This window comes from Leucoraja erinacea, chromosome 14 (genome assembly GCF_028641065.1).
Source record: "Leucoraja erinacea ecotype New England chromosome 14, Leri_hhj_1, whole genome shotgun sequence".
Lineage (NCBI taxonomy): Eukaryota > Metazoa > Chordata > Chondrichthyes > Rajiformes > Rajidae > Leucoraja > Leucoraja erinaceus.
Genome location: NC_073390.1, coordinates 7,745,002 through 7,769,935, shown reverse-complemented (window position 1 = coordinate 7,769,935; position 24,934 = coordinate 7,745,002). Strand labels below are relative to the sequence as shown.

At 42.0% G+C, this 24,934-nt stretch overlaps 1 protein-coding gene across 1 annotated transcript in view; it reads right to left on the bottom strand.

The window, feature by feature from the left end:
- LOC129703781 (uncharacterized) overlaps positions 1 to 18,623 on the bottom strand; it is a 212,231-nt gene extending 193,608 nt beyond the window's left edge. The window contains exons 1-12 of the mRNA XM_055646491.1: positions 18,599 to 18,623; positions 17,385 to 17,444; positions 16,857 to 16,952; positions 14,447 to 14,548; positions 12,302 to 12,397; positions 9,481 to 9,540; positions 8,952 to 9,047; positions 8,616 to 8,687; positions 7,190 to 7,291; positions 3,997 to 4,092; positions 2,869 to 2,964; positions 1,107 to 1,208 (exon numbers count right to left, since the gene is read on the bottom strand). Of these exons, the coding sequence (XP_055502466.1) occupies positions 1,107 to 1,208; positions 2,869 to 2,964; positions 3,997 to 4,092; positions 7,190 to 7,291; positions 8,616 to 8,687; positions 8,952 to 9,047; positions 9,481 to 9,540; positions 12,302 to 12,397; positions 14,447 to 14,548; positions 16,857 to 16,952; positions 17,385 to 17,444; positions 18,599 to 18,623 (1,003 nt within the window). The remainder of the gene's footprint in view (positions 1 to 1,106; positions 1,209 to 2,868; positions 2,965 to 3,996; positions 4,093 to 7,189; positions 7,292 to 8,615; positions 8,688 to 8,951; positions 9,048 to 9,480; positions 9,541 to 12,301; positions 12,398 to 14,446; positions 14,549 to 16,856; positions 16,953 to 17,384; positions 17,445 to 18,598) is intronic.
- Positions 18,624 to 24,934: the final 6,311 nt, after the last annotated feature.

Genomic DNA, 24,934 nt, shown 5'->3' with positions numbered 1-24,934 from the left:
GTGAAAAAAGATTTTCTTATCTCGGTTTTAAAGGATTTCCCCCTTATTCTTAAGGTGTGACCCCTTGTCCTGGACTTCCCCAACATCGGGAACAATCTTCCTGCATCTAGCCTGTCCAAACCCTTAAGAATTTTGAAAGTTTCTATAACATCCCCTCTCAATCTCCTAAATTCTAGAGAGTATAAACCAAGTCTATCCAGTCTTTCTTCATAAGTCAGTCCTGACATCCCAGGAATCAGTCTGGTGAACCTTCTCTGCTCTATGGCAATAATGTCCTTCCTCGGATGTATGAAACAAGCTGCAAAAGGAGGTAGTTGAGGCAGAGACCATCACAACGTTTAAGAAACAGTTTGATAGGTACATAGATAGGATAGGTTTGGAGGGATATGGGCCTTCCAAACATAGGCGAGTGGGGCTAGTGAAATTGGGACATGTGGGCTTGTTGGGCCAATGGGCTTATTTCCATTCTGTACGACTCAAATTCAATGAGTAATTGTGTGGATAACATTTGGAGTCCTGAAGAAAATTAGGAATCATGAAAAATGATTCATGGAATTTTGTTGTCTGTGTTATGGCATTGTCACCATGTTATTGTATGATGTTTAATGTAGTAATCTTCAATTGAAAATATTGAATTTGTTCATGCAAATTTGATTGAGCATTTGCCGTGAGTTTGGCGTTATCCATTCATTTGATAGTGTGAATGAACAGAGTTTTTATCTAGGGTTGCGTATCTAGTACTGGAGGGCACAGTTTTAAGATGAGGGAAAAGGTATAATAACAACTTGAGGGGTTGTTTTTCACAGAGGGTGATGGGTATATGGAGCAAGCATCCAGATGAAGTGGTTGAGGCAGAAACAATTATATTATTTAAGAGATTTGGACAGGTGCATGGTTTGGGAAGTTTTAGAGTGATATGGAACTGTTGCAGGCAAATGGAACTAGCTTCATTGGCCGCTCAACCGTGGCTTGGACATATTGGGCCATAGAGACTATTTTGATTCTGTATGACACAATTAGCCCAAAAAGGGTTGACAAGAAAAGTTTTATTGTTATTTCCAAATTACCCAAGCAAAGATTTGGAGTGTAAGTACAAATGATGGTACCTGTCTCTGCAGATGTTGATGTTGATTCAATTGTAGAAGAGGTCATCGTTGTAATTTCATCTGTGGATGTGCTTTCTTCCGTGGTTGCAGAAAATGTTGAATCTTCAATATGCAGAGAAATATCAATTAAAATACATGGCATCCCTCTCATGGCAACATTTCTACACTCGCAACAGTTACCACTTACATGAATACAAGATGGTAATCTCCATCATCAGATCAAAGAACAAATAACTAAAGTCAGTTTGGACATCCAGGGACATTAGTCATTACATACACCCATGATATTGCAAATAATAAATGAATAATTGCCTGATTGCTATTATTGGGTTATTTTACAACTTGTATGACATTCCTACTTAAACTATTAGGTCTATACAATGGTGACTGCTTTTTAAAGTGAAATCCAGATGTTGGCCAACAAAATTCTACTCCAGTTATCACTCCTTTTCTGCCATCAATTGCAATGGCATTATTGATAATAAGGTACTATTAATATTCTCTATCCAATAGTTACTTAAATTAACTGCCCATTTCTGACTAATCAACTGCCTGTAAGTTTATTTTGAAGTCATTAACTCTTCCTAATACCCTTGAGGGCCGGTCCCACTTAGGCGACTTTTTAGGCGAGACTCTTCACATGTTGGGAAATATATCAGTTAAAATACACTAAAATGTCCTTTGAAGTTCCTGACATTTTTTGTTTTTTTAATCTGACGATGCATATTGACATCATGCAATCATGAAAGTGGTAAATGGAGCATTTGATCTGCTGCTAATTTTCAAACAAAGAAGCATCCACGATAGTAACGAATAATAAATTAATAATTGCCTGACTTTCATTATTGGCTTATTTAACTACTTGAAAGTATTCATACTTAATCTACAGGGTTGCTTAAATTGGTGACTGCTTTGCAAATTGAATTAAAGATGTAAGGCAATAAGATTCTACTTCTGTCATCAATTACAATTGCATTATTGCCTGTCACGTGTTGATAAGTAAGATATGTTTTTAAAGTCTGATCAGTGAATGCTGGTGCTGCATTATCCTAGTACCTGTTGTTTTTCTGCTAATGACTGATGTAGTTGATGCAGTGGCAGTTGTTGTGCTTGGTTATGATAATGAAATGAAGATGTGACATTAATGGATAATTGAAAGGAAATTGTACTTTTTGTTTCCAAAAGTATGGAAAGTGTAGCAGTGAAAATTAAACTGATGTGAAATAATGTTAGAGTGATATGGAATTGGTCAAATGGCTTTAATGGCTGATCACCTGTGGCTTGGACATATTGTGCCATAGAGAATACTTTAATTCTGTGTTACATAATTGCGCTGCGCGTCTAATGAAAGTTGACAAGACATTTTTATCATTATTTCCATATTTCCCTTGCCCAGATTTGCAGTTAAAGTTATAGTTTATGTTACCTGTCACTGTTGATGTTGATTCTGTTGTATAAGAGGTCATCATTGTACTTTGGTCTGTGGATGTACTTTCATCTGTGCTTGTAGAAATTGTTGAATATTCACATATGCAGAGTAATATCAGTTAAAATACATGTCAGCACTCTCATGGCTACACTTGTGAAACTTGTAAATGTCCCTTGGAAGTCCAAACTGATTTAGTTATTTGGTTTATTTAATCTGATTATACATATTGACATCATGCAATCATATATGTGGTAACTGGTTATCGTTGAACTTTGGCCTGTTTCTGTGCAACATCTCCAAACTAAACGCAACTAAAGTTGACATTTATGGTACCTGTCTCTGTTGATGTTGACTCTGTTGTATAAGAGGTCATCGTTGTACTTTGGTCTGTGGATGTACTTTCTTCTGTGGTTGCAGAAATTGTTGAATCTTCACATATGCAGAGAAATATCAGTTAAAATACAGGTCAACACTCCTGGATGGCTACACTTTTATTAGCATCATGCAGTCATATAAGTAGTAGCTGGTGCATGGAATATGCTGCTATTTTCCAAACAAAGAAGCATCCACGATATTACCAAATAATAAATGAATGATTGCCTGGCTTTCATTATTGGCTTATTTGACTACTTGCATGGTATTGCTACAGAAACTATCGGGTTGATTACAACGGTGACAGCTTTTCTAACTGACATCCAGATGATAGGCAACAATCTCTCCTTTTCTGTCATCAATTACAACAGCATTATTGACTGTCACATGTTATTTACTGTCACAGAGATGTTAGAAAGACTGATGAGATGTTAGAAAGACATCTTTTTACATCTCATCAGTGAATCCTGGTGCTGCATTATCCTAGTACCTGTTGATTCGCTGCTGGTGGCGGTTGTAGTCGATGCAGTGGCAGTTGTTGTGCTTGGTTCTGAGAATGAAATGAAGATGTGACATCATTGGATATTGAAAGTGGATTTGACACTTGTTGTTTCATAAAACATGTATTATTGTAAATGTAAATGAATTATTGCCTGACTTTCATTATTCAATACACTAAAATGTCCTTGGAAGTTCAAGCTGAAAATTTGAGCAAAAAATGTACTCAAGTTATCATCTTTTTCTATCCTCAATTACAACAGCATTATTTTTGTCACGTGTTGATAAATGAGTAACTTTTAATATTATCTACCCAAAAGTTACGTGAATTAATGAACCATTTCTGACCAATCAACAGCCTGTAATTTTTTTTCCTATTACCCTTAGTTTTTTGGAATGTGGCTAGTTTGTTTTACCATTGGTATTCCAGGCCGGCACTTTGGACAAAACTGCAATATGTTTGAAGTGTACACAGCACACTCTACACAACTATACACTATACACAAATGATGCAAATGGCAAGACAGGTTTTATCTCTGTTTCCAAATTAACCTTGTGCAGATTTGGTGTACAAGTTGTAATTTACGGTACCTGTCTCTGTTGATGTTGATTCTGTTGTATAAGAGGTCATCATTGTACTTTGTTCTGTGGGTGTGCTTTCTTCTGTAGTTGCAGTGATTGTCGGATCTTCACATATGCAGAAAAATGTGTTAAAATACACTAAAATGTTCTTGGATGACCAAGATGACTGTAATTATTTGTTTTTTAATCTAATGATGCGTATTGACATCATGCAATCATGTAAGTGGTAAATGGAGCATTTGATCTGCTGCTAATTTTCAAACAAAGAAGCATCCACGATATTAACGGAAAATAAATGAATTATTGCCTGACTTTCATTATTGGCTTATTTGACTACTTTCATGATATTCCGACTTAATCTACTGAGTTGTTTAAAATGGCGACTGCTTTTCAAAGTGAGTTAAAGATGTTAGGCAATAACATTCTACTTCTGTTATCCAGTGAAATCCAGATGTTAGCGACAAAATTCTACTCCAGTTATCATTTTTTTGTCATCAATTATGACAGTAATATTGATTGTCACGTGTTGAACTATAAGATATCTTTTTAAAGTTTGATCAGTGAATCTTGGTGTTGCATTATCCTAGTACCTGTTGTTTCGCTGCTAATGACGGACGTAGTCGATGCAGTTGCTGTTGCGCTTGTTTCCGAGAATGAAATGAAGATGTGACTTCAATGGATATTGAAAGGAAGTTGGACCCTTTTTCTTTCATAAAGCATGTAAACTGCAGCAGTGAAAATTAAACTGATGTGAAGTAATGTCACCAAGGATTCAACAAATGGCAGCGTGATTAACATTTGGAGTTCTGATGAAAATTAGGAACCATGAAAAATTATTTAATGGAATTATTTAATCTGTGTTTGCTGGGCCATGTTACCATGTTATTGCACAACATTTAATGTAGTATAATTCAACTCAAAATATAGAATTTGTGAAGGCAAATTCGATTGAGCACTTCCTGTCAGAATTAACATTATCTTTCCGTAGTTGCCATGAATTAACTGGCCAACTCTGACTAGTCAACAATGTGTAAACCGATTTTTGCACAAGCCATGAACTCGTCCAAATTTCCCTAGCTATCTGCTATTTGGCTTGGTCGTTTTTCTGTTGTTATTCCTGGCCAGTGCTTTCGACAAAACCTTCAATATGTTTGAGGATTCAGCCAGGTGTATAAAATCATGAGAAATCATGAGAAATCATCCTAATCTGAGAAAAGACATTCTTGCCATAGAGGAAGTGCAGAGAAGGTTCACCAGACTGATTCCTGGGATGTCAGGATTTTCATATGAAGAAAGACTGGATAGACTCGGCTTGTACTCGCTAGAATTTAGGGGGGATCTTATAGAAACTTACAAAATTCTTAAGGTGTTGGACAGGCTATATGCAGGAAGATTGTTCCTGATGTTGGGGAAGTCCAGAACAAGGGGTCACAGTTTAAGGATAAGGAGGAAATCTTTTAGGACTGAGATGAGAAAACATTTTTCACACATAGAGTGGTGAATTTGTGGAATTCTCTGCCACAGAAGGTAATTGAGGCGAGTTCATTGGTTATATTTAAGAGGGATTTAGATGTGGCCCTTGTGGCTAAAGGGATCAGGGGGTATGGAGAGAAGGCAGGTACAGGGTACTGAGTTGGATGATCAGCCATGATCATATTGAATGGCGGTGCAGGCTCGAAGGGCCGAATGGCCTACTCCTGCACCTAATTTCTATGTTTCTATGTTTCTATGAGAGAAATAGATCGTGTAGAAGCTCAGTCTCTTGCCCAGAGTAGGGGAATCAATGACCAGATGACATAGGTTTAACGTAAAGGGGAAAAGATTTAATTGAAATCCGAGGGGTATCTTTTTCACACTAAGGGTGGTGGATAGAAACATAGAAATTAGTTGCAGGAGTAGGCCATTCGGCCCTTCGAGCCTGCACCGCCATTCAATATGATCATGGCTGATCATCCAACTCCGTATCCCGCACCTGCCTTCTCTCCATACCCTCTGATCCCCTTAGCCACAAGGGCCAAAATCTAACTCCCTCTTAAATATAGGCAATGAACTGGCAGAGAGTTCCAGAGATTCACCACCCTTTGTGTGAAAAAGGTTTTTCTTATCTCGGTTTTAAAGGATTTCCCCCTTATTCTTAAGGTGTGACCCCTTGTCCTGGACTTCCCCAACATCGGGAACAATCTTCCTGCAACTAGCCTGTCCAAACCCTTAAGAATTTTGTAAGTTTCTATAACATCCCCTCTCAATCTCCTAAATTCTAGAGAGTATAAACCAAGTCTATCCAGTCTTTCTTCATAAGACAGTCCTGACATCCCAGGAATCAGTCTGGTGAACCTTCTCTGCTCTATGGCAATAATGTCCTTCCTCGGATGTATGAAACAAGCTGCAAAAGGAGGTAGTTGAGGCAGAGACCATCACAACATTTAAGAAACAGTTTGATAGGTACATAGATAGGATAGGTTTGGAGGGATATGGGCCTTCCAAACATAGGCGAGTGGGGCTAGTGAAATTGGGACATGTTGACCGGTGTGGGCTTGTTGGGCCAAAGGGCTTACTTCCATGCTGTACGACTCAAATTCAATGAGTAATTGTGTGGATAACATTTGGAGTCCTGAAGATAATTAGGAATCATGAAAAATGATTCATGGAATTTTGTTGTCTGTGTTATGGCATTGTCACCGTGTTATTGTATGATGTTTAATGTAGTAATCTTCAATTGAAAATATTGAATTTGTTCATGCAAATTTGATTGAGCATTTGCCGTGAGATTTGGCGTTATCCATTCATTTGATAGTGTGAATGAACAGAGTTTTTATCTAGGGTTGCGTATCTAGTACTGGAGGGCACAGTTTTAAGATGAGGGAAAAGGTATAATAACAACTTGAGGGGTTGTTTTTCACAGAGGGTGATGGGTATATGGAGCAAGCATCCAGATGAAGTGGTTGAGGCAGAAACAATTATATTATTTAAGAGATTTGGACAGGTGCATGGTTTGGGAAGTTTTAGAGTGATATGGAACTGTTGCAGGCAAATGGAACTAGCTTCATTGGCCGCTCAACCGTGGCTTGGACATATTGGGCCATAGAGACTATTTTGATTCTGTATGACACAATTAGCCCAAAAAGGGTTGACAAGAAAAGTTTTATTGTTATTTCCAAATTACCCAAGCAAAGATTTGGAGTGCAAGTACAAATGATGGTACCTGTCTCTGCAGATGTTGATGTTGATTCAATTGTAGAAGAGGTCATCGTTGTAATTTCATCTGTGGATGTGCTTTCTTCCGTGGTTGCAGAAAATGTTGAATCTTCAATATGCAGAGAAATATCAATTATAATACATGGCATCCCTCTCATGGCAACATTTCTACACTCGCAACAGTTACCACTTACATGAATACAAGATGGTAATCTCCATCATCAGATCAAAGAACAAATAACTAAAGTCAGTTTGGACATCCAGGGACATTAGTCATTACATACACCCATGATATTGCAAATAATAAATGAATAATTGCCTGATTGCTATTATTGGGTTATTTTACAACTTGTATGACATTCCTACTTAAACTATTAGGTCTATACAATGGTGACTGCTTTTTAAAGTGAAATCCAGATGTTGGCCAACAAAATTCTACTCCAGTTATCACTCCTTTTCTGCCATCAATTGCAATGGCATTATTGATAATAAGGTACTATTAATATTCTCTATCCAATAGTTACTTAAATTAACTGCCCATTTCTGACTAATCAACTGCCTGTAAGTTTATTTTGAAGTAATTAACTCTTCCTAATACCCTTGAGGGCCGGTCCCACTTAGGCGACTTTTTAGGCGAGACTCTTCACATGTTGGGAAATATATCAGTTAAAATACACTAAAATGTCCTTGGAAGTTCCTGACATTTTTTGTTTTTTTAATCTGACGATGCATATTGACATCATGCAATCATGAAAGTGGTAAATGGAGCATTTGATCTGCTGCTAATTTTCAAACAAAGAAGCATCCACGATAGTAACGAATAATAAATTAATAATTGCCTGACTTTCATTATTGGCTTATTTAACTACTTGAAAGTATTCATACTTAATCTACAGGGTTGCTTAAATTGGTGACTGCTTTGCAAATTGAATTAAAGATGTAAGGCAATAAGATTCTACTTCTGTCATCAATTACAATTGCATTATTGCCTGTCACGTGTTGATAAGTAAGATATGTTTTTAAAGTCTGATCAGTGAATGCTGGTGCTGCATTATCCTAGTACCTGTTGTTTTTCTGCTAATGACTGATGTAGTTGATGCAGTGGCAGTTGTTGTGCTTGGTTATGATAATGAAATGAAGATGTGACATTAATGGATAATTGAAAGGAAATTGTACTTTTTGTTTCCAAAAGTATGGAAAGTGTAGCAGTGAAAATTAAACTGATGTGAAATAATGTTAGAGTGATATGGAATTGGTCAAATGGCTTTAATGGCTGATCACCTGTGGCTTGGACATATTGTGCCATAGAGAATACTTTAATTCTGTGTTACATAATTGCGCTGCGCGTCTAATGAAAGTTGACAAGACATTTTTATCATTATTTCCATATTTCCCTTGCCCAGATTTGCAGTTAAAGTTATAGTTTATGTTACCTGTCACTGTTGATGTTGATTCTGTTGTATAAGAGGTCATCATTGTACTTTGGTCTGTGGATGTACTTTCATCTGTGCTTGTAGAAATTGTTGAATATTCACATATGCAGAGTAATATCGGTTAAAATACATGTCAGCACTCTCATGGCTACACTTGTGAAACTTGTAAATGTCCCTTGGAAGTCCAAACTGATTTAGTTATTTGGTTTATTTAATCTGATTATACATATTGACATCATGCAATCATATATGTGGTAACTGGTTATCGTTGAACTTTGGCCTGTTTCTGTGCAACATCTCCAAACTAAACGCAACTAAAGTTGACATTTATGGTACCTGTCTCTGTTGATGTTGACTCTGTTGTATAAGAGGTCATCGTTGTACTTTGGTCTGTGGATGTACTTTCTTCTGTGGTTGCAGAAATTGTTGAATCTTCACATATGCAGAGAAATATCAGTTAAAATACAGGTCAACACTCCTGGATGGCTACACTTTTATTAGCATCATGCAGTCATATAAGTAGTAGCTGGTGCATGGAATATGCTGCTATTTTCCAAACAAAGAAGCATCCACGATATTACCAAATAATAAATGAATGATTGCCTGGCTTTCATTATTGGCTTATTTGACTACTTGCATGGTATTGCTACTGAAACTATCGGGTTGATTACAACGGTGACTGCTTTTCTAACTGACATCCAGATGATAGGCAACAATCTCTCCTTTTCTGTCATCCATTACAACAGCATTATTGACTGTCACATGTTATTTACTGTCACAGAGATGTTAGAAAGACTGATGAGATGTTAGAAAGACATCTTTTTACATCTCATCAGTGAATCCTGGTGCTGCATTATCCTAGTACCTGTTGTTTCGCTGCTAGTGGCGGATGTAGTCGATGCAGTGGCAGTTGTTGTGCTTGGTTCTGAGAATGAAATGAATATGTGACATCAATGGATATTGAAAGTGGATTTGACACTTGTTGTTTCATAAAACATGTATTATTGTAAATGTAAATGAATTATTGCCTGACTTTCATTATTCAATACACTAAAATGTCCTTGGAAGTTCAAGCTGAAAATTTGAGCAAAAAATTTACTCAAGTTATCACTCTTTTTCTATCCTCAATTACAACAGCATTATTTTTGTCACATATTGATAAATGAGTAACTTTTAATATTATCTACCCAAACGTTACATAGAAACATAGAAACATAGAAATTAGGTGCAGGAGTAGGCCATTCGGCCCATCGAGCCTGCACCGCCATTCAATATGATCATGGCTGATCGTCCAACTCAGTATCCCGTACCTGCCTTCGCTCCATACCCTCTGATCCCCTTGGCCACAAGGGCCACATCTAACTCCCTCTTAAATCTAGCCAATGAACTGGCCTCAACTACCCTCTGTGGCAGAGAGTTCCAGAGATTCACCACTCTCTGTGTGAAAAAAGTTCTCCTCATCTCGGTTTTAAAGGATTTCCCCCTTATCCTTAAGCTGTGACCCCTTGTCCTGGACTTCCCCAACATCGGGAACATTCTTCCTGCATCTAGCCTGTCCAACCCCTTAAAATTTTGTTAAGTTTCAATAAGAACCCCCCTCAAGCTCCTAAATTCTAGCGAGTACAAGCCGAGTCTATCCAGGCTTTCTTCATATGAAAGTCCTGACATCCCAGGAATCAGTCTGGTGAACCTTCTCTGTACTCCCTCTATGGCAATAATGTCCTTCCTCAGATTTGGAGACCAAAAACTGCACGCAATACTCCAGGTGTGGTCTCACCAAGACCCTGTACAACTGCAGTAGAACCTCCCTGCTCCTATACTCAAATCCTCTTGCTATGAAAGCCAACATACCATTCACTTTCTTTACTGCCTGCTGCGCCTGCATGCCTACCTTCAATGACTGGTGTACCATGACACCCAGGTCTCGCTGCATCGCCCCCTTTCCCAATCGGCCACCATTTAGATAATAATCTGCTTTCCCGTTTTTGCCACCAAAATGGATAACCTCACATTTATCCACATTATACTGCATCTGCCAAACATTTGCCCACGCACCCAGCCTATCCAAGTCACCTTGCAGTCTCCTAGCATCCTCCTCACACCTAACACTGCCCCCCAGCTTAGTGTCATCCGCAAACTTGGAGATATTGCCTTCAATTCCCTCATCCAGATCATTAATATATATTGTAAATAGCTGGGGTCTCAGTACTGAGCCTTGCAGTACCCCACTAGTCACTGCCTGCCATTGTGAAAAGGACCCGTTTTCTCCTACTCTTTGCTTCCTGTTTGCCAGCCAGTTCTCTATCCACATCAATACTGTACCCCCAATGCCATGTGCTTTAAGTTTGTATATTAATCTCTTATGTGGGACCTTGTCGAAAGCCTTCTGGAAGTCCAGATACATCACATCCACTGGTTCTCCCCTATCCACACTACTAGTTACATCCTCGAAAAATTCTATAAGATTCGTCAGACATGATTTACCTTTCGTAAATCCATGCTGACTTTGTCCAATTATTTCACCACTTTCCAAATGTGCTGCTATCCCATCTTTAATAACTGACTCTAGCAGTTTCCCCACTACCGATGTTAGACTAACTGGTCTGTAATTCCCCATTTTCTCTCTCCCTCCCTTCTTAAAAAGTGGGGTTACGTTTGCTACCCGCCAATTCTCTGGAACTACTCCAGAATCTAAAGAGTTTTGAAAGATTATTACTAATGCATCCACTATTTCTGGAGCTACTTCCTTAAGTACTCTGGGATGCAGCCAATCTGGCCCTGGGGATTTATCGGCCTTTAATCCATTCAATTTACCCAACACCACTTTCCGACTAACCTGGATTTCACTCAATTCCTCCACCTCATTTGACCCGCGGGCCCCAGCTATTTCCGGCAGATCATTTATGTCTTCCTTAGTGAAGACGGAACCAAAGTAGTTATTCGATTGGTCCGCCATATCCTGGTTCCCCATGATCAACTTACCTGTTTCTGACTGCAAGGGACCTACATTTGTTTTAACTAATCTCTTTCTTTTCACATATCTATAAAAACTTTTGCAGTCAGTTTTTATGTTCCCTGCCAGTTTTCTTTCATAATCCATTTTTCCTTTCCTAATTAAGCCCTTCGTCCTCCTCTGCTGGTCTCTGAATTTCGCCCAGTCCTCCGGTATGCTGCTTTTTCTGGCTAGTTTGTACACATCATGCTTTGCTTTGATACTATCCCTGATTTCCCTTGTTATCCATGGATGCACTACCTTCCCTGATTTATTCTTTTGCCAAACTGGGATGAACAATTTTTGTAGTTCATCCATGGAGTCTTTAAATGCCTTCCATTGCATATACACCGTCAACCCTTTTAGAATTAATTGCCAGTCAATCTTGGCCAATTCACGTCTCATTGGCCAATTGGCCAATGGTTACGTGAATTAATGAACCATTTCTGACCAATCAACTGCCTGTAATTTTTTTTCCTATTACCCTTAGTTTTTTGGAATGTGGCTAGTTTGTTTTACCATTGTTATTCCAGGCCGGCATTTTGGACAAAACTGCAATATGTTTGAAGTGTACACAGCACACTCTACACAACTATACACTATACACAAATGATGCAAATGGCAAGACAGGTTTTATCTCTGTTTCCAAATTAACCTTGTGCAGATTTGGTGTACAAGTTGTAATTTACGGTACCTGTCTCTGTTGATGTTGATTCTGTTGTATAAGAGGTCATCATTGTACTTTGTTCTGTGGGTGTGCTTTCTTCTGTAGTTGCAGTGATTGTCGGATCTTCACATGTGCAGAAAAATGTGTTAAAATACACTAAAATGTTCTTGGATGTCCAAGATGACTGTAATTATTTGTTTTTTAATCTAATGATGCGTATTGACATCATGCAATCATGTAAGTGGTAAATGGAGCATTTGATCTGCTGCTAATTTTCAAACAAAGAAGCATCCACGATATTAACGGAAAATAAATGAATTATTGCCTGACTCATTATTGGCTTATTTGACTACTTTCATGATATTCCGACTTAATCTACTGGGTTGTTTAAAATGACGACTGCTTTTCAAAGTGAGTTAAAGATGTTAGGCAATAACATTCTACTTCTGTTATCCAGTGAAATCCAGATGTTAGGCGACAAAATTCTACTCCAGTTATAATTTTTTTGTCATCAATTATGACAGTAATATTGATTGTCACGTGTTGAACTATAAGATATCTTTTTAAAGTTTGATCAGTGAATCCTGGTGTTGCATTATCCTAGTACCTGTTGTTTCGCTGCTAATGGCAGACGTAGTCGATGCAGTTGCAGTTGTTGTGCTTGTTTCCGAGAATAAAATGAAGATGTGACATCAATGGATATTGAAAGGAAATTGGACCCTTTTTCTTTCATAAAGCATGTAAAGTGCAGCAGTGAAAATTAAACTGATGTGAAGTAATGTCACCAAGGATTCAACAGATGGCAGCGTGATTAACATTTGGAGTTCTGATGAAAATTAGGAATCATGAAAAATTATTTCATGGACTTATTTAATCTGTGTTTGCTGGGCAATGTTACCATGTTATTGCACAACATTTAACAATGTAGCATAATTCAACTCAAAATCTAGAATTTGTGAAGGCAAATTCGATTGAGCACTTCCTGTCAGAATTAACATTCTCTTTCCGTAGTTGCCATGAATTAACTGGCCAACTCTGACTAGTCAACAATGCGTAAACCCATTTTTGCACGTCATGAACTCGTCCAAATTTCCCTAGCTATCTGCAATTTGGCTTGGTCGTTTTTCTGTTGTTATTCCTGGCCAGCGCTTTTGACAAAACCTTCAATATGTTTGAGGATTCAGCCAGGTGTATAAAATGAAGAGAGGAATAGATCGGGTAGAAGCTCAGTCTCTTGCCCAGAGTAGGGGAATCTATGACCAGATGACATAGGTTTAAGGTAAAGGGGAAAAGATTTAATAGAAATCAGAGGGGTATCTTTTTCACACTAAGGGTGGTGGATGTATGAAACAAGCTGCAAAAGGAAGTTGAGGCAGAGACCATCACAACGTTTAAGAAACAGTTTGATAGGTACATAGATAGGACAGGTTTGGAGGGATATGAGCCTTCCAATCATAGGCAGGTGGGGCTAGTGAAATTGGGACATGTTGGCCGGTGTGGGCTTGTTGGGCCAAAGGGCTTATTTCCATGCTGTATGATTCAAATTCAATGAGTAATTGTGTGGATAATATTTGGAGTCCTGAAGATAATTAGGAATCATGAAAAATGATTCATGGAATTTTGTTGTCTGTGTTATGGCATTGTCACCGTGTTATTGTATGATGTTTAATGTAGTAATCTTCAATTGAAAATATTGAATTTGTTCATGCAAATTTGATTGAGCATTTGCCGTGAGATTTGGCGTTATCCATTCATTTGATAGTGTGAATGAACAGAGTCTTTATCTAGGGTTGCGTATCTAATACTGGAGGGCACAGTTTTAAGGTGAGAGGGAAAAGGTATAATAACAACTTGAGGGGTTGTTTTTCACAGAGGGTGATGGGTATATGGAGCAAGCATCCAGATGAAGTGGTTGAGGCAGAAACAATTATATTATTTAAGAGATTTGGACAGGTGCATGGTTTGGGAAGTTTTAGAGTGATATGGAACTGTTGCGGTCAAATGGAATTAGCTGCATTGGCTGCTCAACCGTGGCTTGGACATATTGGGCCATAGAGACTATTTTGATTCTGTATGGCACAATTAGCCTAAAAAGGGTTGACAAGAAAAGTGTTATTATTATTTCCAAATTACCCAAGCAAAGATTTGGAGTGCAAGTACAAATGATGGTACCTGTCTCTGCAGATGTTGATGTTGATTCAATTGTAGAAGAGGTCATCATTGTAATTTCATCTGTGGATGTGCTTTCTTCCGTGGTTGCAGAAATTGTTGAATCTTCAATTTGCAGAGAAATATCAGTTAAAATACATGGCATCACTCTCATGGCAACATTTCTAAACTCGCAACAGTTACCACTTACATGAATACAAGATGGTAATCTGCATCATCGGTAGGCGGCGCAAATAACTAAAGCCAGTTTGGCCTCTATCCAGCCTGTCCGCGTTTTTATTAATTTTGTCTGTGTTTTTATGTATGTGTTTGTTATTTTTTGTTGGGTGTGTTGTGGGGGGGGGGGGGGGGGACATTCCTACTTAAACTTTTTGAATCTCTCCCTGCAATGGAGACCCGACCTTTTAAAGTGAAATCCAGTGTTGGCCAACAAAAGTTGAGGCCGCAAAACAGGAGCGGCCTCCAACAATGGAATTATTGATTGTCACGTGTTGACTAATAAGTGTCTATTACACCGTTGCCTATCGCGGAGCTTAAATTAACTGCCCATTTCTGAGCGGTCAAGGAGCCTATAATTTTGCTTTGCAGTCATTAACTGTTCCTGCTGCCCCTGAGCTGCTGCTGCTGCTTAGGCAACCTTTTAGGCGAGGCTCTCTACAGGTCTGTGGATAAATCGGCGCCGGGAGCCACACGGCTCCCCTTGGGGGAGTTCAAGCTGATATTTTTTTGTTTCTGCGGCGGCGATGCTCCCGACCGAGTTGCGGGGTCGAAGAGGTCCTGGAGCGGGGATCTGCTGACACTACTGCCCCGCGCGGCTATGGAATGGCCAAATGGCTTTAATGGCTGATCACCGGGGGCTCTAACACCAAGACCCGTGTGCGACCTCGCACCACCCGGCGTGACTTTAATTGCACTGCGCGGGACTATCGCCATCGACAAGCCATTTTTATCACTTTGACTCTGACATCCTTGGGGGTGGGGTTGGTGCAGTTCAAGTTATAGTTTATGTTGGCCTTCCCTCATTGCTATGTGATGGATGTTTATGTAAAAGGTCATTATTGTACTTTGGTCTGTGGATCTATTTGTTCTGTAATGTAGAAATTGTCGAAACGGCATTTCGTTTGGACCTCCAGGGGTTAAAATGACAATTAAATTGACTCTGGCAAAACTCTGACTTAGATCACCAGTTATCTAAGCACAAATAACTAAAGTCATTTGAACATCCAGGGACATTAGTCAAACAAACACCCATTCACGATATTGCAAATGATAAATGAATAATTGCCTGATTGCTATTATTGGCTTATTTCACAACGTATGACATTCCTACTTAAACTATTAGGTCTATACAATGGTGACTGCTTTTTAAAGTGAAATCCAGATGTTGGCCAACAAAATTCTACTCCAGTTACACACTTTTTCTGCCATCAATTACAAGGGCATAAATGATTGTCAAAATGAAATGTGATAATACTCTCTATCCAGGTTGGCTACTTAAATTAACTGCCCATTCGGCCTAATCAACTGCCTGGGAAAAGACATTTAAGCAGTCATTAACTCTTTCTAATTTCCCTTGCAGAGGCAGTTGTTGTGCTAAGGGCCTGTCCCATTTAGGCAAAGTTTTAGGCGAGACTTCACTTAAGCAGAGAAATATATCAGTTAAAATACACTAAAATGTCCTTGGAAGTTGAAGCAGACATTTTTTTGGATGATGCATATGTTCATGCAATCATGAAGTGGTAATTGGAGCATTTGATCTGCTGCTAATTTTCAAACAAAGAAGCATTCATGATATTAACGAATAATAAATGAATAATTGCCTGACTTTAATTATTGGCTTATTTATCTACTTGAAAGTATTCATACTTAATCTATAGGGTTGCTTAAAGACTTCTTTGCGAATTGAATTCTGTAGGCAATAAGATTCTACTTATGTCATCAATTACAATTGCATTTTTGCCTGTCACGTGTGAGCAAGATACGTTTTCAAAGTCTGATCAGTGAATGCTGGTGCTGCATTATCCTAGTACCTGTTGGTTTGCTGCTAATGGTGATTTATGGATACCTGTGGCAGTTGTGTTGTGCTTGGTTATGATAATGAAATGAACATGTGACATTAATGGATAATGGAAAAGAAATTTCTCTTTTGGTTTCTGAAAGTATGGAAAGTGTAGCAGTGAAAATTAACATATGTGAAGTAATATTAGAGTGATATGGAACTGGTCAAGGCTGGCTTTAAAAACTGATAAATGTCCCTGGAAGTGACCAAACTGTGCCTTAGAGAATACTTTTATTCTGTGTGACATAATTGCATCATGCAATCATATATGTGGTAACAAGACGTTTTACTTTGGCATTATTTCCATATTTCCCTCTCCAAACTAAACGCATTTAAAGTTATAGTTTATGTTACCTGTCCCTGTTGTTGTGGCTTCTGTTGTATAAGAGGTCATCATTGTACTTTGGTCTGTGGATGTACTTTCTTCTGTGGTTGCAGAAATTGTTGAATCTTCACATATGCAGAGAAATATCAGTTAAAATACAGGTCAACACTCCTGGATGGCTACACTTTTATTAGCATCATGCAGTCGTAAGTAGTAGCTGGTGCATGGAATATGCTGCTATTTTCCAAACAAAGAAGCATCCACGATATTAAGAAATAATAAATGAATGATTGCCTGGCTTTCATTATTGGCTTATTTGACTACTTGCATGGTTTTGCTACTGAAACTATTGGGTTGATTACAACGGTGACTGCTTTTCTAACTGACATCCAGATGATAGGCAACAATCTCTCCTTTTCTGTCATCAATTACAACAGCATTATTGACTGTCACGTGTTTTTTACTGTCACAGAGATGTTAGAAAGGCTGATGAGATGTTAGAAAGACATCTTTCTAACATCTCATCAGTGAATCCTGGTGCTGCATTATACTTGTACCTGTTGTTTCGCCGCAAGTGGCGCACGTAGTCGATGCAGTGGCTGTTGTTGTGCTTGCTTCTGAGAATGAAATGAAGATTTGAGATTAGGATAGTGAATGTTAACAAAAAATTCAATGAGTAAATGCGTGGATAACATTTGGAGATCTGACGATACTAAGTAAAAGTGAATAATTATTTTATTACACAATGTTTACTGGAGTAGTCCTCAACTGCTGGTGACTGCCTTTCAAGGTGAATTCAAGATGTTGAGCAACAAAATTCTACTCCTGTTATCACCATCGAATATGATTGCGTTATTGACTATCACATGTGAACTAAGATATCTTTTTATCATCTCATCTGTTAATCCTGGTGCTGCTTTATCCTAGTTCCTGTAGATGTTTTTGCACCAGTTATTAACTCTTGCTAATATCCCTAGTTATCTGTAATTAGCTAGTTTGGGTTATTCACACACGCCGACCCCTCCCCCCCGCCACTCCCGCCGACCCCTACACCCCCCCCCCCCCCCACACCCGCCGACCCCTCCCTCTCTACCACCACTCCCTCTCTAGCCCCCTCCCTCCCTAGGGAGTGGTGATTATTGTACCATTGTACCAATGGGTGAGTGGTGGAGTTTTGCATTTTGGACCAGCCCTCCCCTATGATGCCGCGCAACCCCCACCCCTCAATCTGAAGTCCCCTCCCTCTCTGCCCCCTCCCCTTCCCTCTTCTCTCCCTCTCTACACCCCTCACCCTCTCCCTCTATACCACCCCTCCCCCCCTTCTACCCCCCCTCCCTCTTCCTCTTTAGCCTTGCCTGCACAGTTGGGGGCTATGAGTGTGAATGGGGTGGGGGATGGGGGAAAATAAGCAAATTAATAATATTAATATAATATCAAGGGGAGTGTTAGTGTGTGTGTGGGAGAGGTTGTTAGTGTGTGTGTGTGTGTGTGTGACGCCACAGGCCACCCATTCTCCCAGCAACCTTGAGGGGACAGGACTCAATGGGTCCCACTTGGTCTAGTATAATACTAAAACTCTCTGTTTGTTTGTTTGTATGCTTGTGTGTGCATGTGTGTGATATTTCAAAACCCCACAAAAATGGCACATCTTACTCACCGTTGTCCTGGGTTGTAAATGAAATAAGTTTCATTTGGATTGATGTTATGTTTTACAAGTTATTGACATTTTAAACTTTACAAAAATCACTTTTCAAACCACGTTTACACTTGCCTTGCCTGTCGGCTGCGTTCGACATCACAATGATGTCACAATAGGATCCCAAATCACGTTTACATTAAAAAAATTGTAATTTTCAAATTCATTTTCATTAACAGCTAACATTGTATTTAGGTTATTTTAAAGAAAAAAACGCGAGTTTCTTTGAGAATTGCATTTTTTAAAAATATCACAAATTTCTTTTGTGGGGGTTTGGAATAGGGGGAGATTTCATTAAAAAACATCGCAATTTTTATTGTGGGGGGGGTGGGATTGGGGGGGGGGGTTGAGGAGATGGCGAGCAGGGGATAGAGGGAGAGGAGGGGGATAGGGAGTGGAGAGGGAGGGGAAAATTGGGGATGTAAGGAGGGAGAGTGGGGGAGGAGGGCGATAGAAAGAGAGGAGGGAGTAGTTATGGAGGTCGGGAGTGGGGGATAGAAGGAGAGGAAGGCGATGGGGGAGGGATAATGGTGTTGGGATAGGGAGGAAGTGAGGAGTGGGGGGCGGGGGGGGGGGGGGGGGGGGGGGGGGGGGGGGGGGGGGGGGGGCGGGGGCATCACACCCACACTAACCACCGGGGGGGGGGGGGGGAGGGGGGAGGGGAGGGGGGGGGAGGGGGAGACGGGGCGGGGAGAGGGGAGGGTGGGAAGAGGAGAGGGAGGGGACGGGGAGGAGGAAAATGGGAGAGATTTGGGTGGGAGAGCAGAGCGTGGTAGGGGGTGTGAGAGGGGGATGGGAAGGGGGAGGAGAGTTGGGAATGGCTGGAGAGTGGGGAGGGCAGGAAGGGGGGAGAGGAGTACGGGGTGGGGGGAGGGATAGCGGGGAGTGGTGCAAGAGAGAGGAGAAGGGGGGTGGGGTGGAGATGGGGGTTAAGATCGGTGGGAGAGAGGGGAAAGAGTGGGTGGGAGGGGAGGAGGGAGAGGGGTGGGAAGGAGGAAGAGGGGTGAGGAGAGAGGGAAATGGAGAGAGGGGGAAGAGAAGGATGAGAGTGGGGAGGGGAGAGAGGGGTGGGGGAAGGGAAGAGAGAGGGAGAAGGGAGGGGAAGGAGGAGGGAGAAGGGGAAGGGGGAGAGATTGAGAAGAGTGTGGAGGGGGGGGGGGGAGTGGTAGGGGGTGGGGGAAGAGTGTGATGGGAGGGGGAGGGAGGTAGGAGGGAGAGAGAGGGGGAAAGTGGTGAGGGAGAGGGGAGGATAAGAGTGCGGAAGAGGGGTGGGGCAGTGAGAGGGGGATGGCAAGGGGGGAGGATAGTGGGGGGAGTGGGAGGTCAGTGGGGAGGACAGGAAGGGGGGAGAGGGGTAGGGGTGGGAGAGGGGTAGCGGGGAGTGGTGCAAGAGAGAGGAAGGGGGTAGGAGGAGATGGGGGTGAAGGGTTGGAGGGAGAGAAAGGGTATGTGAGGGGAGAAGGGAGACGGGTGGGAGGGAAGGAGGGAGAGGGGTGAGGAGAGAGGGAGATGGAGAGGGGGAGAGAGGGGGAAGGGGAGGATGAGAGTGGGGTGGGGGAAGGGGAGCAAGGGAGGAGGGAGGGGAAGGAGGAGTGAGAAGGGGAAGAGGAGAAAGGAGGGATAGTGTGGAGGGAGGGGAGAGTGGTAGGGGGGCGGGGGAAGAGTGGGATGGGAGGGGGAGGGGTGGGGGGAGAGGGAGGAGAGAGTGGGGAGCGAGAGTGGGAAGGGTAGGTGGGGAGAGCAGTGGAAGAGTGGTGAGGGAGGGAGGGGGAAGGGGTAGCGGGAGTGGTGGAAGAGGGACAGGGGGAGTGGTGTGAAGAGGAACAGAGGGGTAGGGGAAGGGGGGGGGGAGAGAGGGAATGGATGGGGAGAGAGGGGTGGGGGGGGATAGTGGTTGGGGTAAGGGGGGGGGGGGGGGTGGTAGAGTGGGGAGGGAGGGGGAGGGGGAGTGTTGGAAGAGGGACTGTGGGGGAAGGGGGCAAGGGGAGAGAGGGAACGGGGTGGGGTAGAGAGGGAAGGAGGGTGGGTGAGAGAGATGGGAGAGGGTGATGGAGAGGAGGAGGAGAGAGAATTAGAGGTGGCGAGGAGAGACGGGAGGGGGAGAGAGAGGTGTGGTGAAGGTAGAGGGAGGCAAGGAGGGAGATGGGGTAGGGGATAACCACATAACCATATAACCATATAACAATTACAGCACGGAAACAGGCCATCTCGGCCCTACAAGTCCATGCCAAACTTTTTTTCCCCTTAGTCCCAACTGCCTGCACTCATACCATAACCCTCCATTCCCTTCTCATACATATGCCTATCCAATTTATTTTTAAATGATACCAATGAACCTGCCTCCCCCACTTCCACTGGGAGCTCATTCCACACCGCCACCACTCTCTGCGTAAAGAAGTTCCCCCTCATATTACCCCTAAACTTCTGTCCCTTAATTCTGAAGTCATGTCCTCTTGTTTGAATCTTCCCTATTCTCAAAGGGAAAAGCTTGTCCACATCAACTCTGTCTATCCCTCTCATCATTTTAAAGACCTCTAACAGGTCCCCCCTTAACCTTCTGCGCTCCAGAGAATAAAGACCTAACTTATTCAACCTATCTCTGTAACTTAGTTGTTGAAACCCAGGCAACATTCTAGTAAATCTCCTCTGTACTCTCTCTATTTTGTTGACATCCTTCCTATAATTGGGCGACCAAAATTGTGTACACCATACTCCAGATTTGGTCTCACCAATGCCTTGTACAATTTTAACATTACATCCCAGCTTCTATACTCAATGCTCTGATTTATAAAGGCTAGCATACCAAAAGCTTTCTTTACCACCCTATCTATATGAGATTCCACCTTCAAGGAACTATGCACGGTTATACCCAGATCCCTCTGTTCAACTGTATTCTTCAATTCCCTACCATTTACCATGTACGTCCTATTTTGATTTGTCCTGCCAAGGTGTAGCACCTCACATTTATCAGCATTAAACTCCATCTGCCATCTTTCAGCCCATTTTTCCAAATGGCCTAAATCACTGTAGACTTTGGAAATCCTCTTCATTATCCACAACACCCCCTATCTTGGTATCATCTGCATACTTACTAATCCAATTTACCACACCTTCATCCAGATCATTGATGTACATGACAAACAACAAAGGACCCAACACAGATCCCTGAGGCACCCCACTAGTCACCTGCCTCCAACCCGATAAACAGCCATCCACCATTACCCTCTGGCTTCTCCCATTCAGCCACTGTTGAATCCATCTTGCTATTCCTGCATTTATACCCAACAGTTGAACCTTCTTAACCAACCTTCCATGAGGAACCTTGTCAAAGGCCTTACTAAAGTCCATATAGACAACATCCACTGCTTTACCCTCGTCAATTTCCCTAGTAACCTCTTCAAAAAATTCAAGAAGATTAGTCAAACATGACCTTCCAGGCACAAATCCATGTTGACTGTTCCTAATCAGACCCTGTTTATCTAGATGCTTATATATATTATCTCCAAGTATCTTTTCCATTAATTTGCCCACCACTGAAGTCAAACTAACAGGTCTATAATTGCTAGGTTTACTCTTAGAACCCTTTTTAAACAATGGAACAACATGCGCAGTACGCCAATCCTCGGGGACTATTCCCGTTTCTAATGACATTTGAAATATTTCTGTCATAGCCCCGGCTATTTCTACACTAACTTCCCTCAATGTCCTAGGGAATATCCTGTCAGGACCTGGAGACTTATCCACTTTTATATTTTTCAAAAGTGTCAGTACTTCTTTTACTTTGAACCTCATAGTATCCATAGCTACTCTACTAGTTTCCCTTACCTCACATAATTCAATATCCTTCTCCTTGGTGAATACCGAAGAAAAAAAATTGTTCAATATCTCCCCCATCTCTTTTGGCTCTGCAGATAGCTGTCCACTCTGTCTCTCCAATGGACCAATTTTATCCCTCCTTATCCTTTTGCTATTAATATAGCTGTAGAAACCCTTTGGATTTACTTTCACCTTACTTGCCAAAGCAACCTCATATTTTCTTTTAGCTTTTCTAATTTCTTTCTTAAGATTCTTTTTACATTCCTTATACTCCTCAAGCACCTCATTTACTTCATGCTGCCTATAATTATTGTAGATCTCCCTCTTTTTTCCGAACAAGATGTCCAATTTTCCTTGAAAACCAGGGCTCTTTCCAATTTTTACTGTTTCCTTTCAACCGAACAGGAACATAAAGATTCTGTACTCTTAAAATGTCCCCTTTAAATGTCCTCCATTTCTCTTCTACATCTTTCCCATAAAACAAAATGTCCCAGTTCACTCCTTTTAAATCATCTCGCATCGCATCAAAGTTAGCCTTTCTCCAATCAAAAATCTCAACCCTAGGTCCAGTTCTGACCCTCTCCATAATTATATTGAAACTAATGGTATTGTGATCACTGGACCCGAAGTGCTCCCCAACGCATATCTCCGCCACCTGTCCAGTCTCATTTCCTAACAGGAGGTCCAACACTGCCCCTCCTCTAGTAGGTACCTCTATGTATTGCTGCAAAAAACTATCCTGCACACATTTTACAAACTCCAACCCATCCAGCCCATTTACAGAATGTGTTTCCCAGTCTATGTGTGGAAAGTTGAAATCTCCCACAATCACTACCTTGTGCTTACTACTAATCTCTGCTATCTCCTTACATATTTGCTCTTCCAATTCTCGTTCCCCGTTTGGCGGTCTATAATACACCCCTATAAGTGTTGCTACACCTTTCCCACTTCTCAATTCCACCCAAATAGCCTCCCTAGATGAGCCCTCCAATCTATCCTGCCAAAGCACTGCTGTAATATCTTCCCTGACTAGCAATGCAACACCTCCACCTCTTGCCCCTCCAATTCTATCACACCTGAAGCAACGAAATCCTGGAATATTTAGTTTCCAATCACAGCCCTCCTGCAACCACGTTTCACTGATCGCCACAACATCATACTTCCAGGTGTCTATCCAGACTCTAAGCTCATCCACCTTTCTTACAATGCTCCTAGCATTAAAATATGCACATTTAAGAAAACCCCCGTCTCTTATTCTCTGTTTATTTCCTTTTTTTTCTTTCTCCTCTTGTGTCCGAGTGCTTCCCATTTCTGCTTCCTGCCTCCCATTCTGTCTACTACCTTTCGCTATTTGAGTCCCTCGCCCCAACCATTCTAGTTTAAAGTCTCCCCAGCTGCCTTTGCAAATTTCCCCGCTAGGATATTGGTCCCCCTCGGGTTCAAGTGCAACCCATCCTTTCTGTACAGGTCCCACCTTCCCCAAAAGAAGTCCCAATGATCCAGGAACTTGAATCCCTGCCCTCTGCACCAGTCTTTCAGCCACGCATTTATCCTCCACCTCGCTCCATTCCTACTCTCACTGTCGCGTGGCACAGGCAGTAATCCTGAGATTGTTACCTTTTTGGTCCTTTTTCTTAACTCTCCTCCCAACTCCCTAAATCCTCCCTTCAGGACCTCTTCCCTTTTTTTTCCTATGTCATTGGTACCTATATGTACCACGACCTCAGGCTCCTCTCCCTCTGATTTAAGGATATCTTGGATGCGTTGAGACACGTCCGAGACCTTGGCACCAGGGAGGCAGACCACCATCCTGGTCTCCCGACTGCGTCCACAGAATCGCCTATCTGACCACCTAACAATAGAGTCCCTAATTACTATTGCCCTCTTTTTTTCCCTACCTTTTGGAGCAACAGGGCCGGTCTCTGTGCTGGAGGCCCGTCCGCTGTCACTACCCCCGGGTAGGCTGTCACCCCCATCCATACTCAAACAGGAGTACTTATTTGCGAGGTGTACCGACATTGGAGTACTCACTCGTTCCTGCCTCTGCCCCTTGCCCTTCCTTAACGTGACCCACATGTCTCTCTCCCGTGGTTTTGGAGTGACCACCTCTCTATAACTCCCCTCTATGACCTCCTCACTCTCCCTGATCAGAGCGAGGTCATCGAGCTGCTGCTCCAGGATCCTAATGCGGTCCCTTAGGAGCCCCATCTCGCTGCACCTGGTGATAGAGGGGGAAGAGTGTGGATGGAGGGGGAAGAGTGGGCAGGGGGGGAAAGGGGTGGGGGAGAGATGGAAAGGGGTGGGAGAGGGAAGGGGGGAGGGGGGCGGAGGTTTGGGGAGAGAGAGGGGGTAGGGAAGGGGGTAGGGGGCGGAGGTTGGGGGAGAGAGGGAAGGGGGTTGGTGAAGGAAGAGGGGAGAGTGAAGGGGGGGGGGGGGGGAGAGAGGGATGGGGGTTGGAGGAGGCGGAGAGGGAGAGGGGGAGTGAGTAGAGTATGGAGAGGGGGAGGAGAGAGGGATGAGGAGGGGGAGAGAGGGATGGGGAGGGGGTGAGAGGTGTGGGGGAGGGGAGGGAGGGAGGGATGGGGGGAGAGAGGG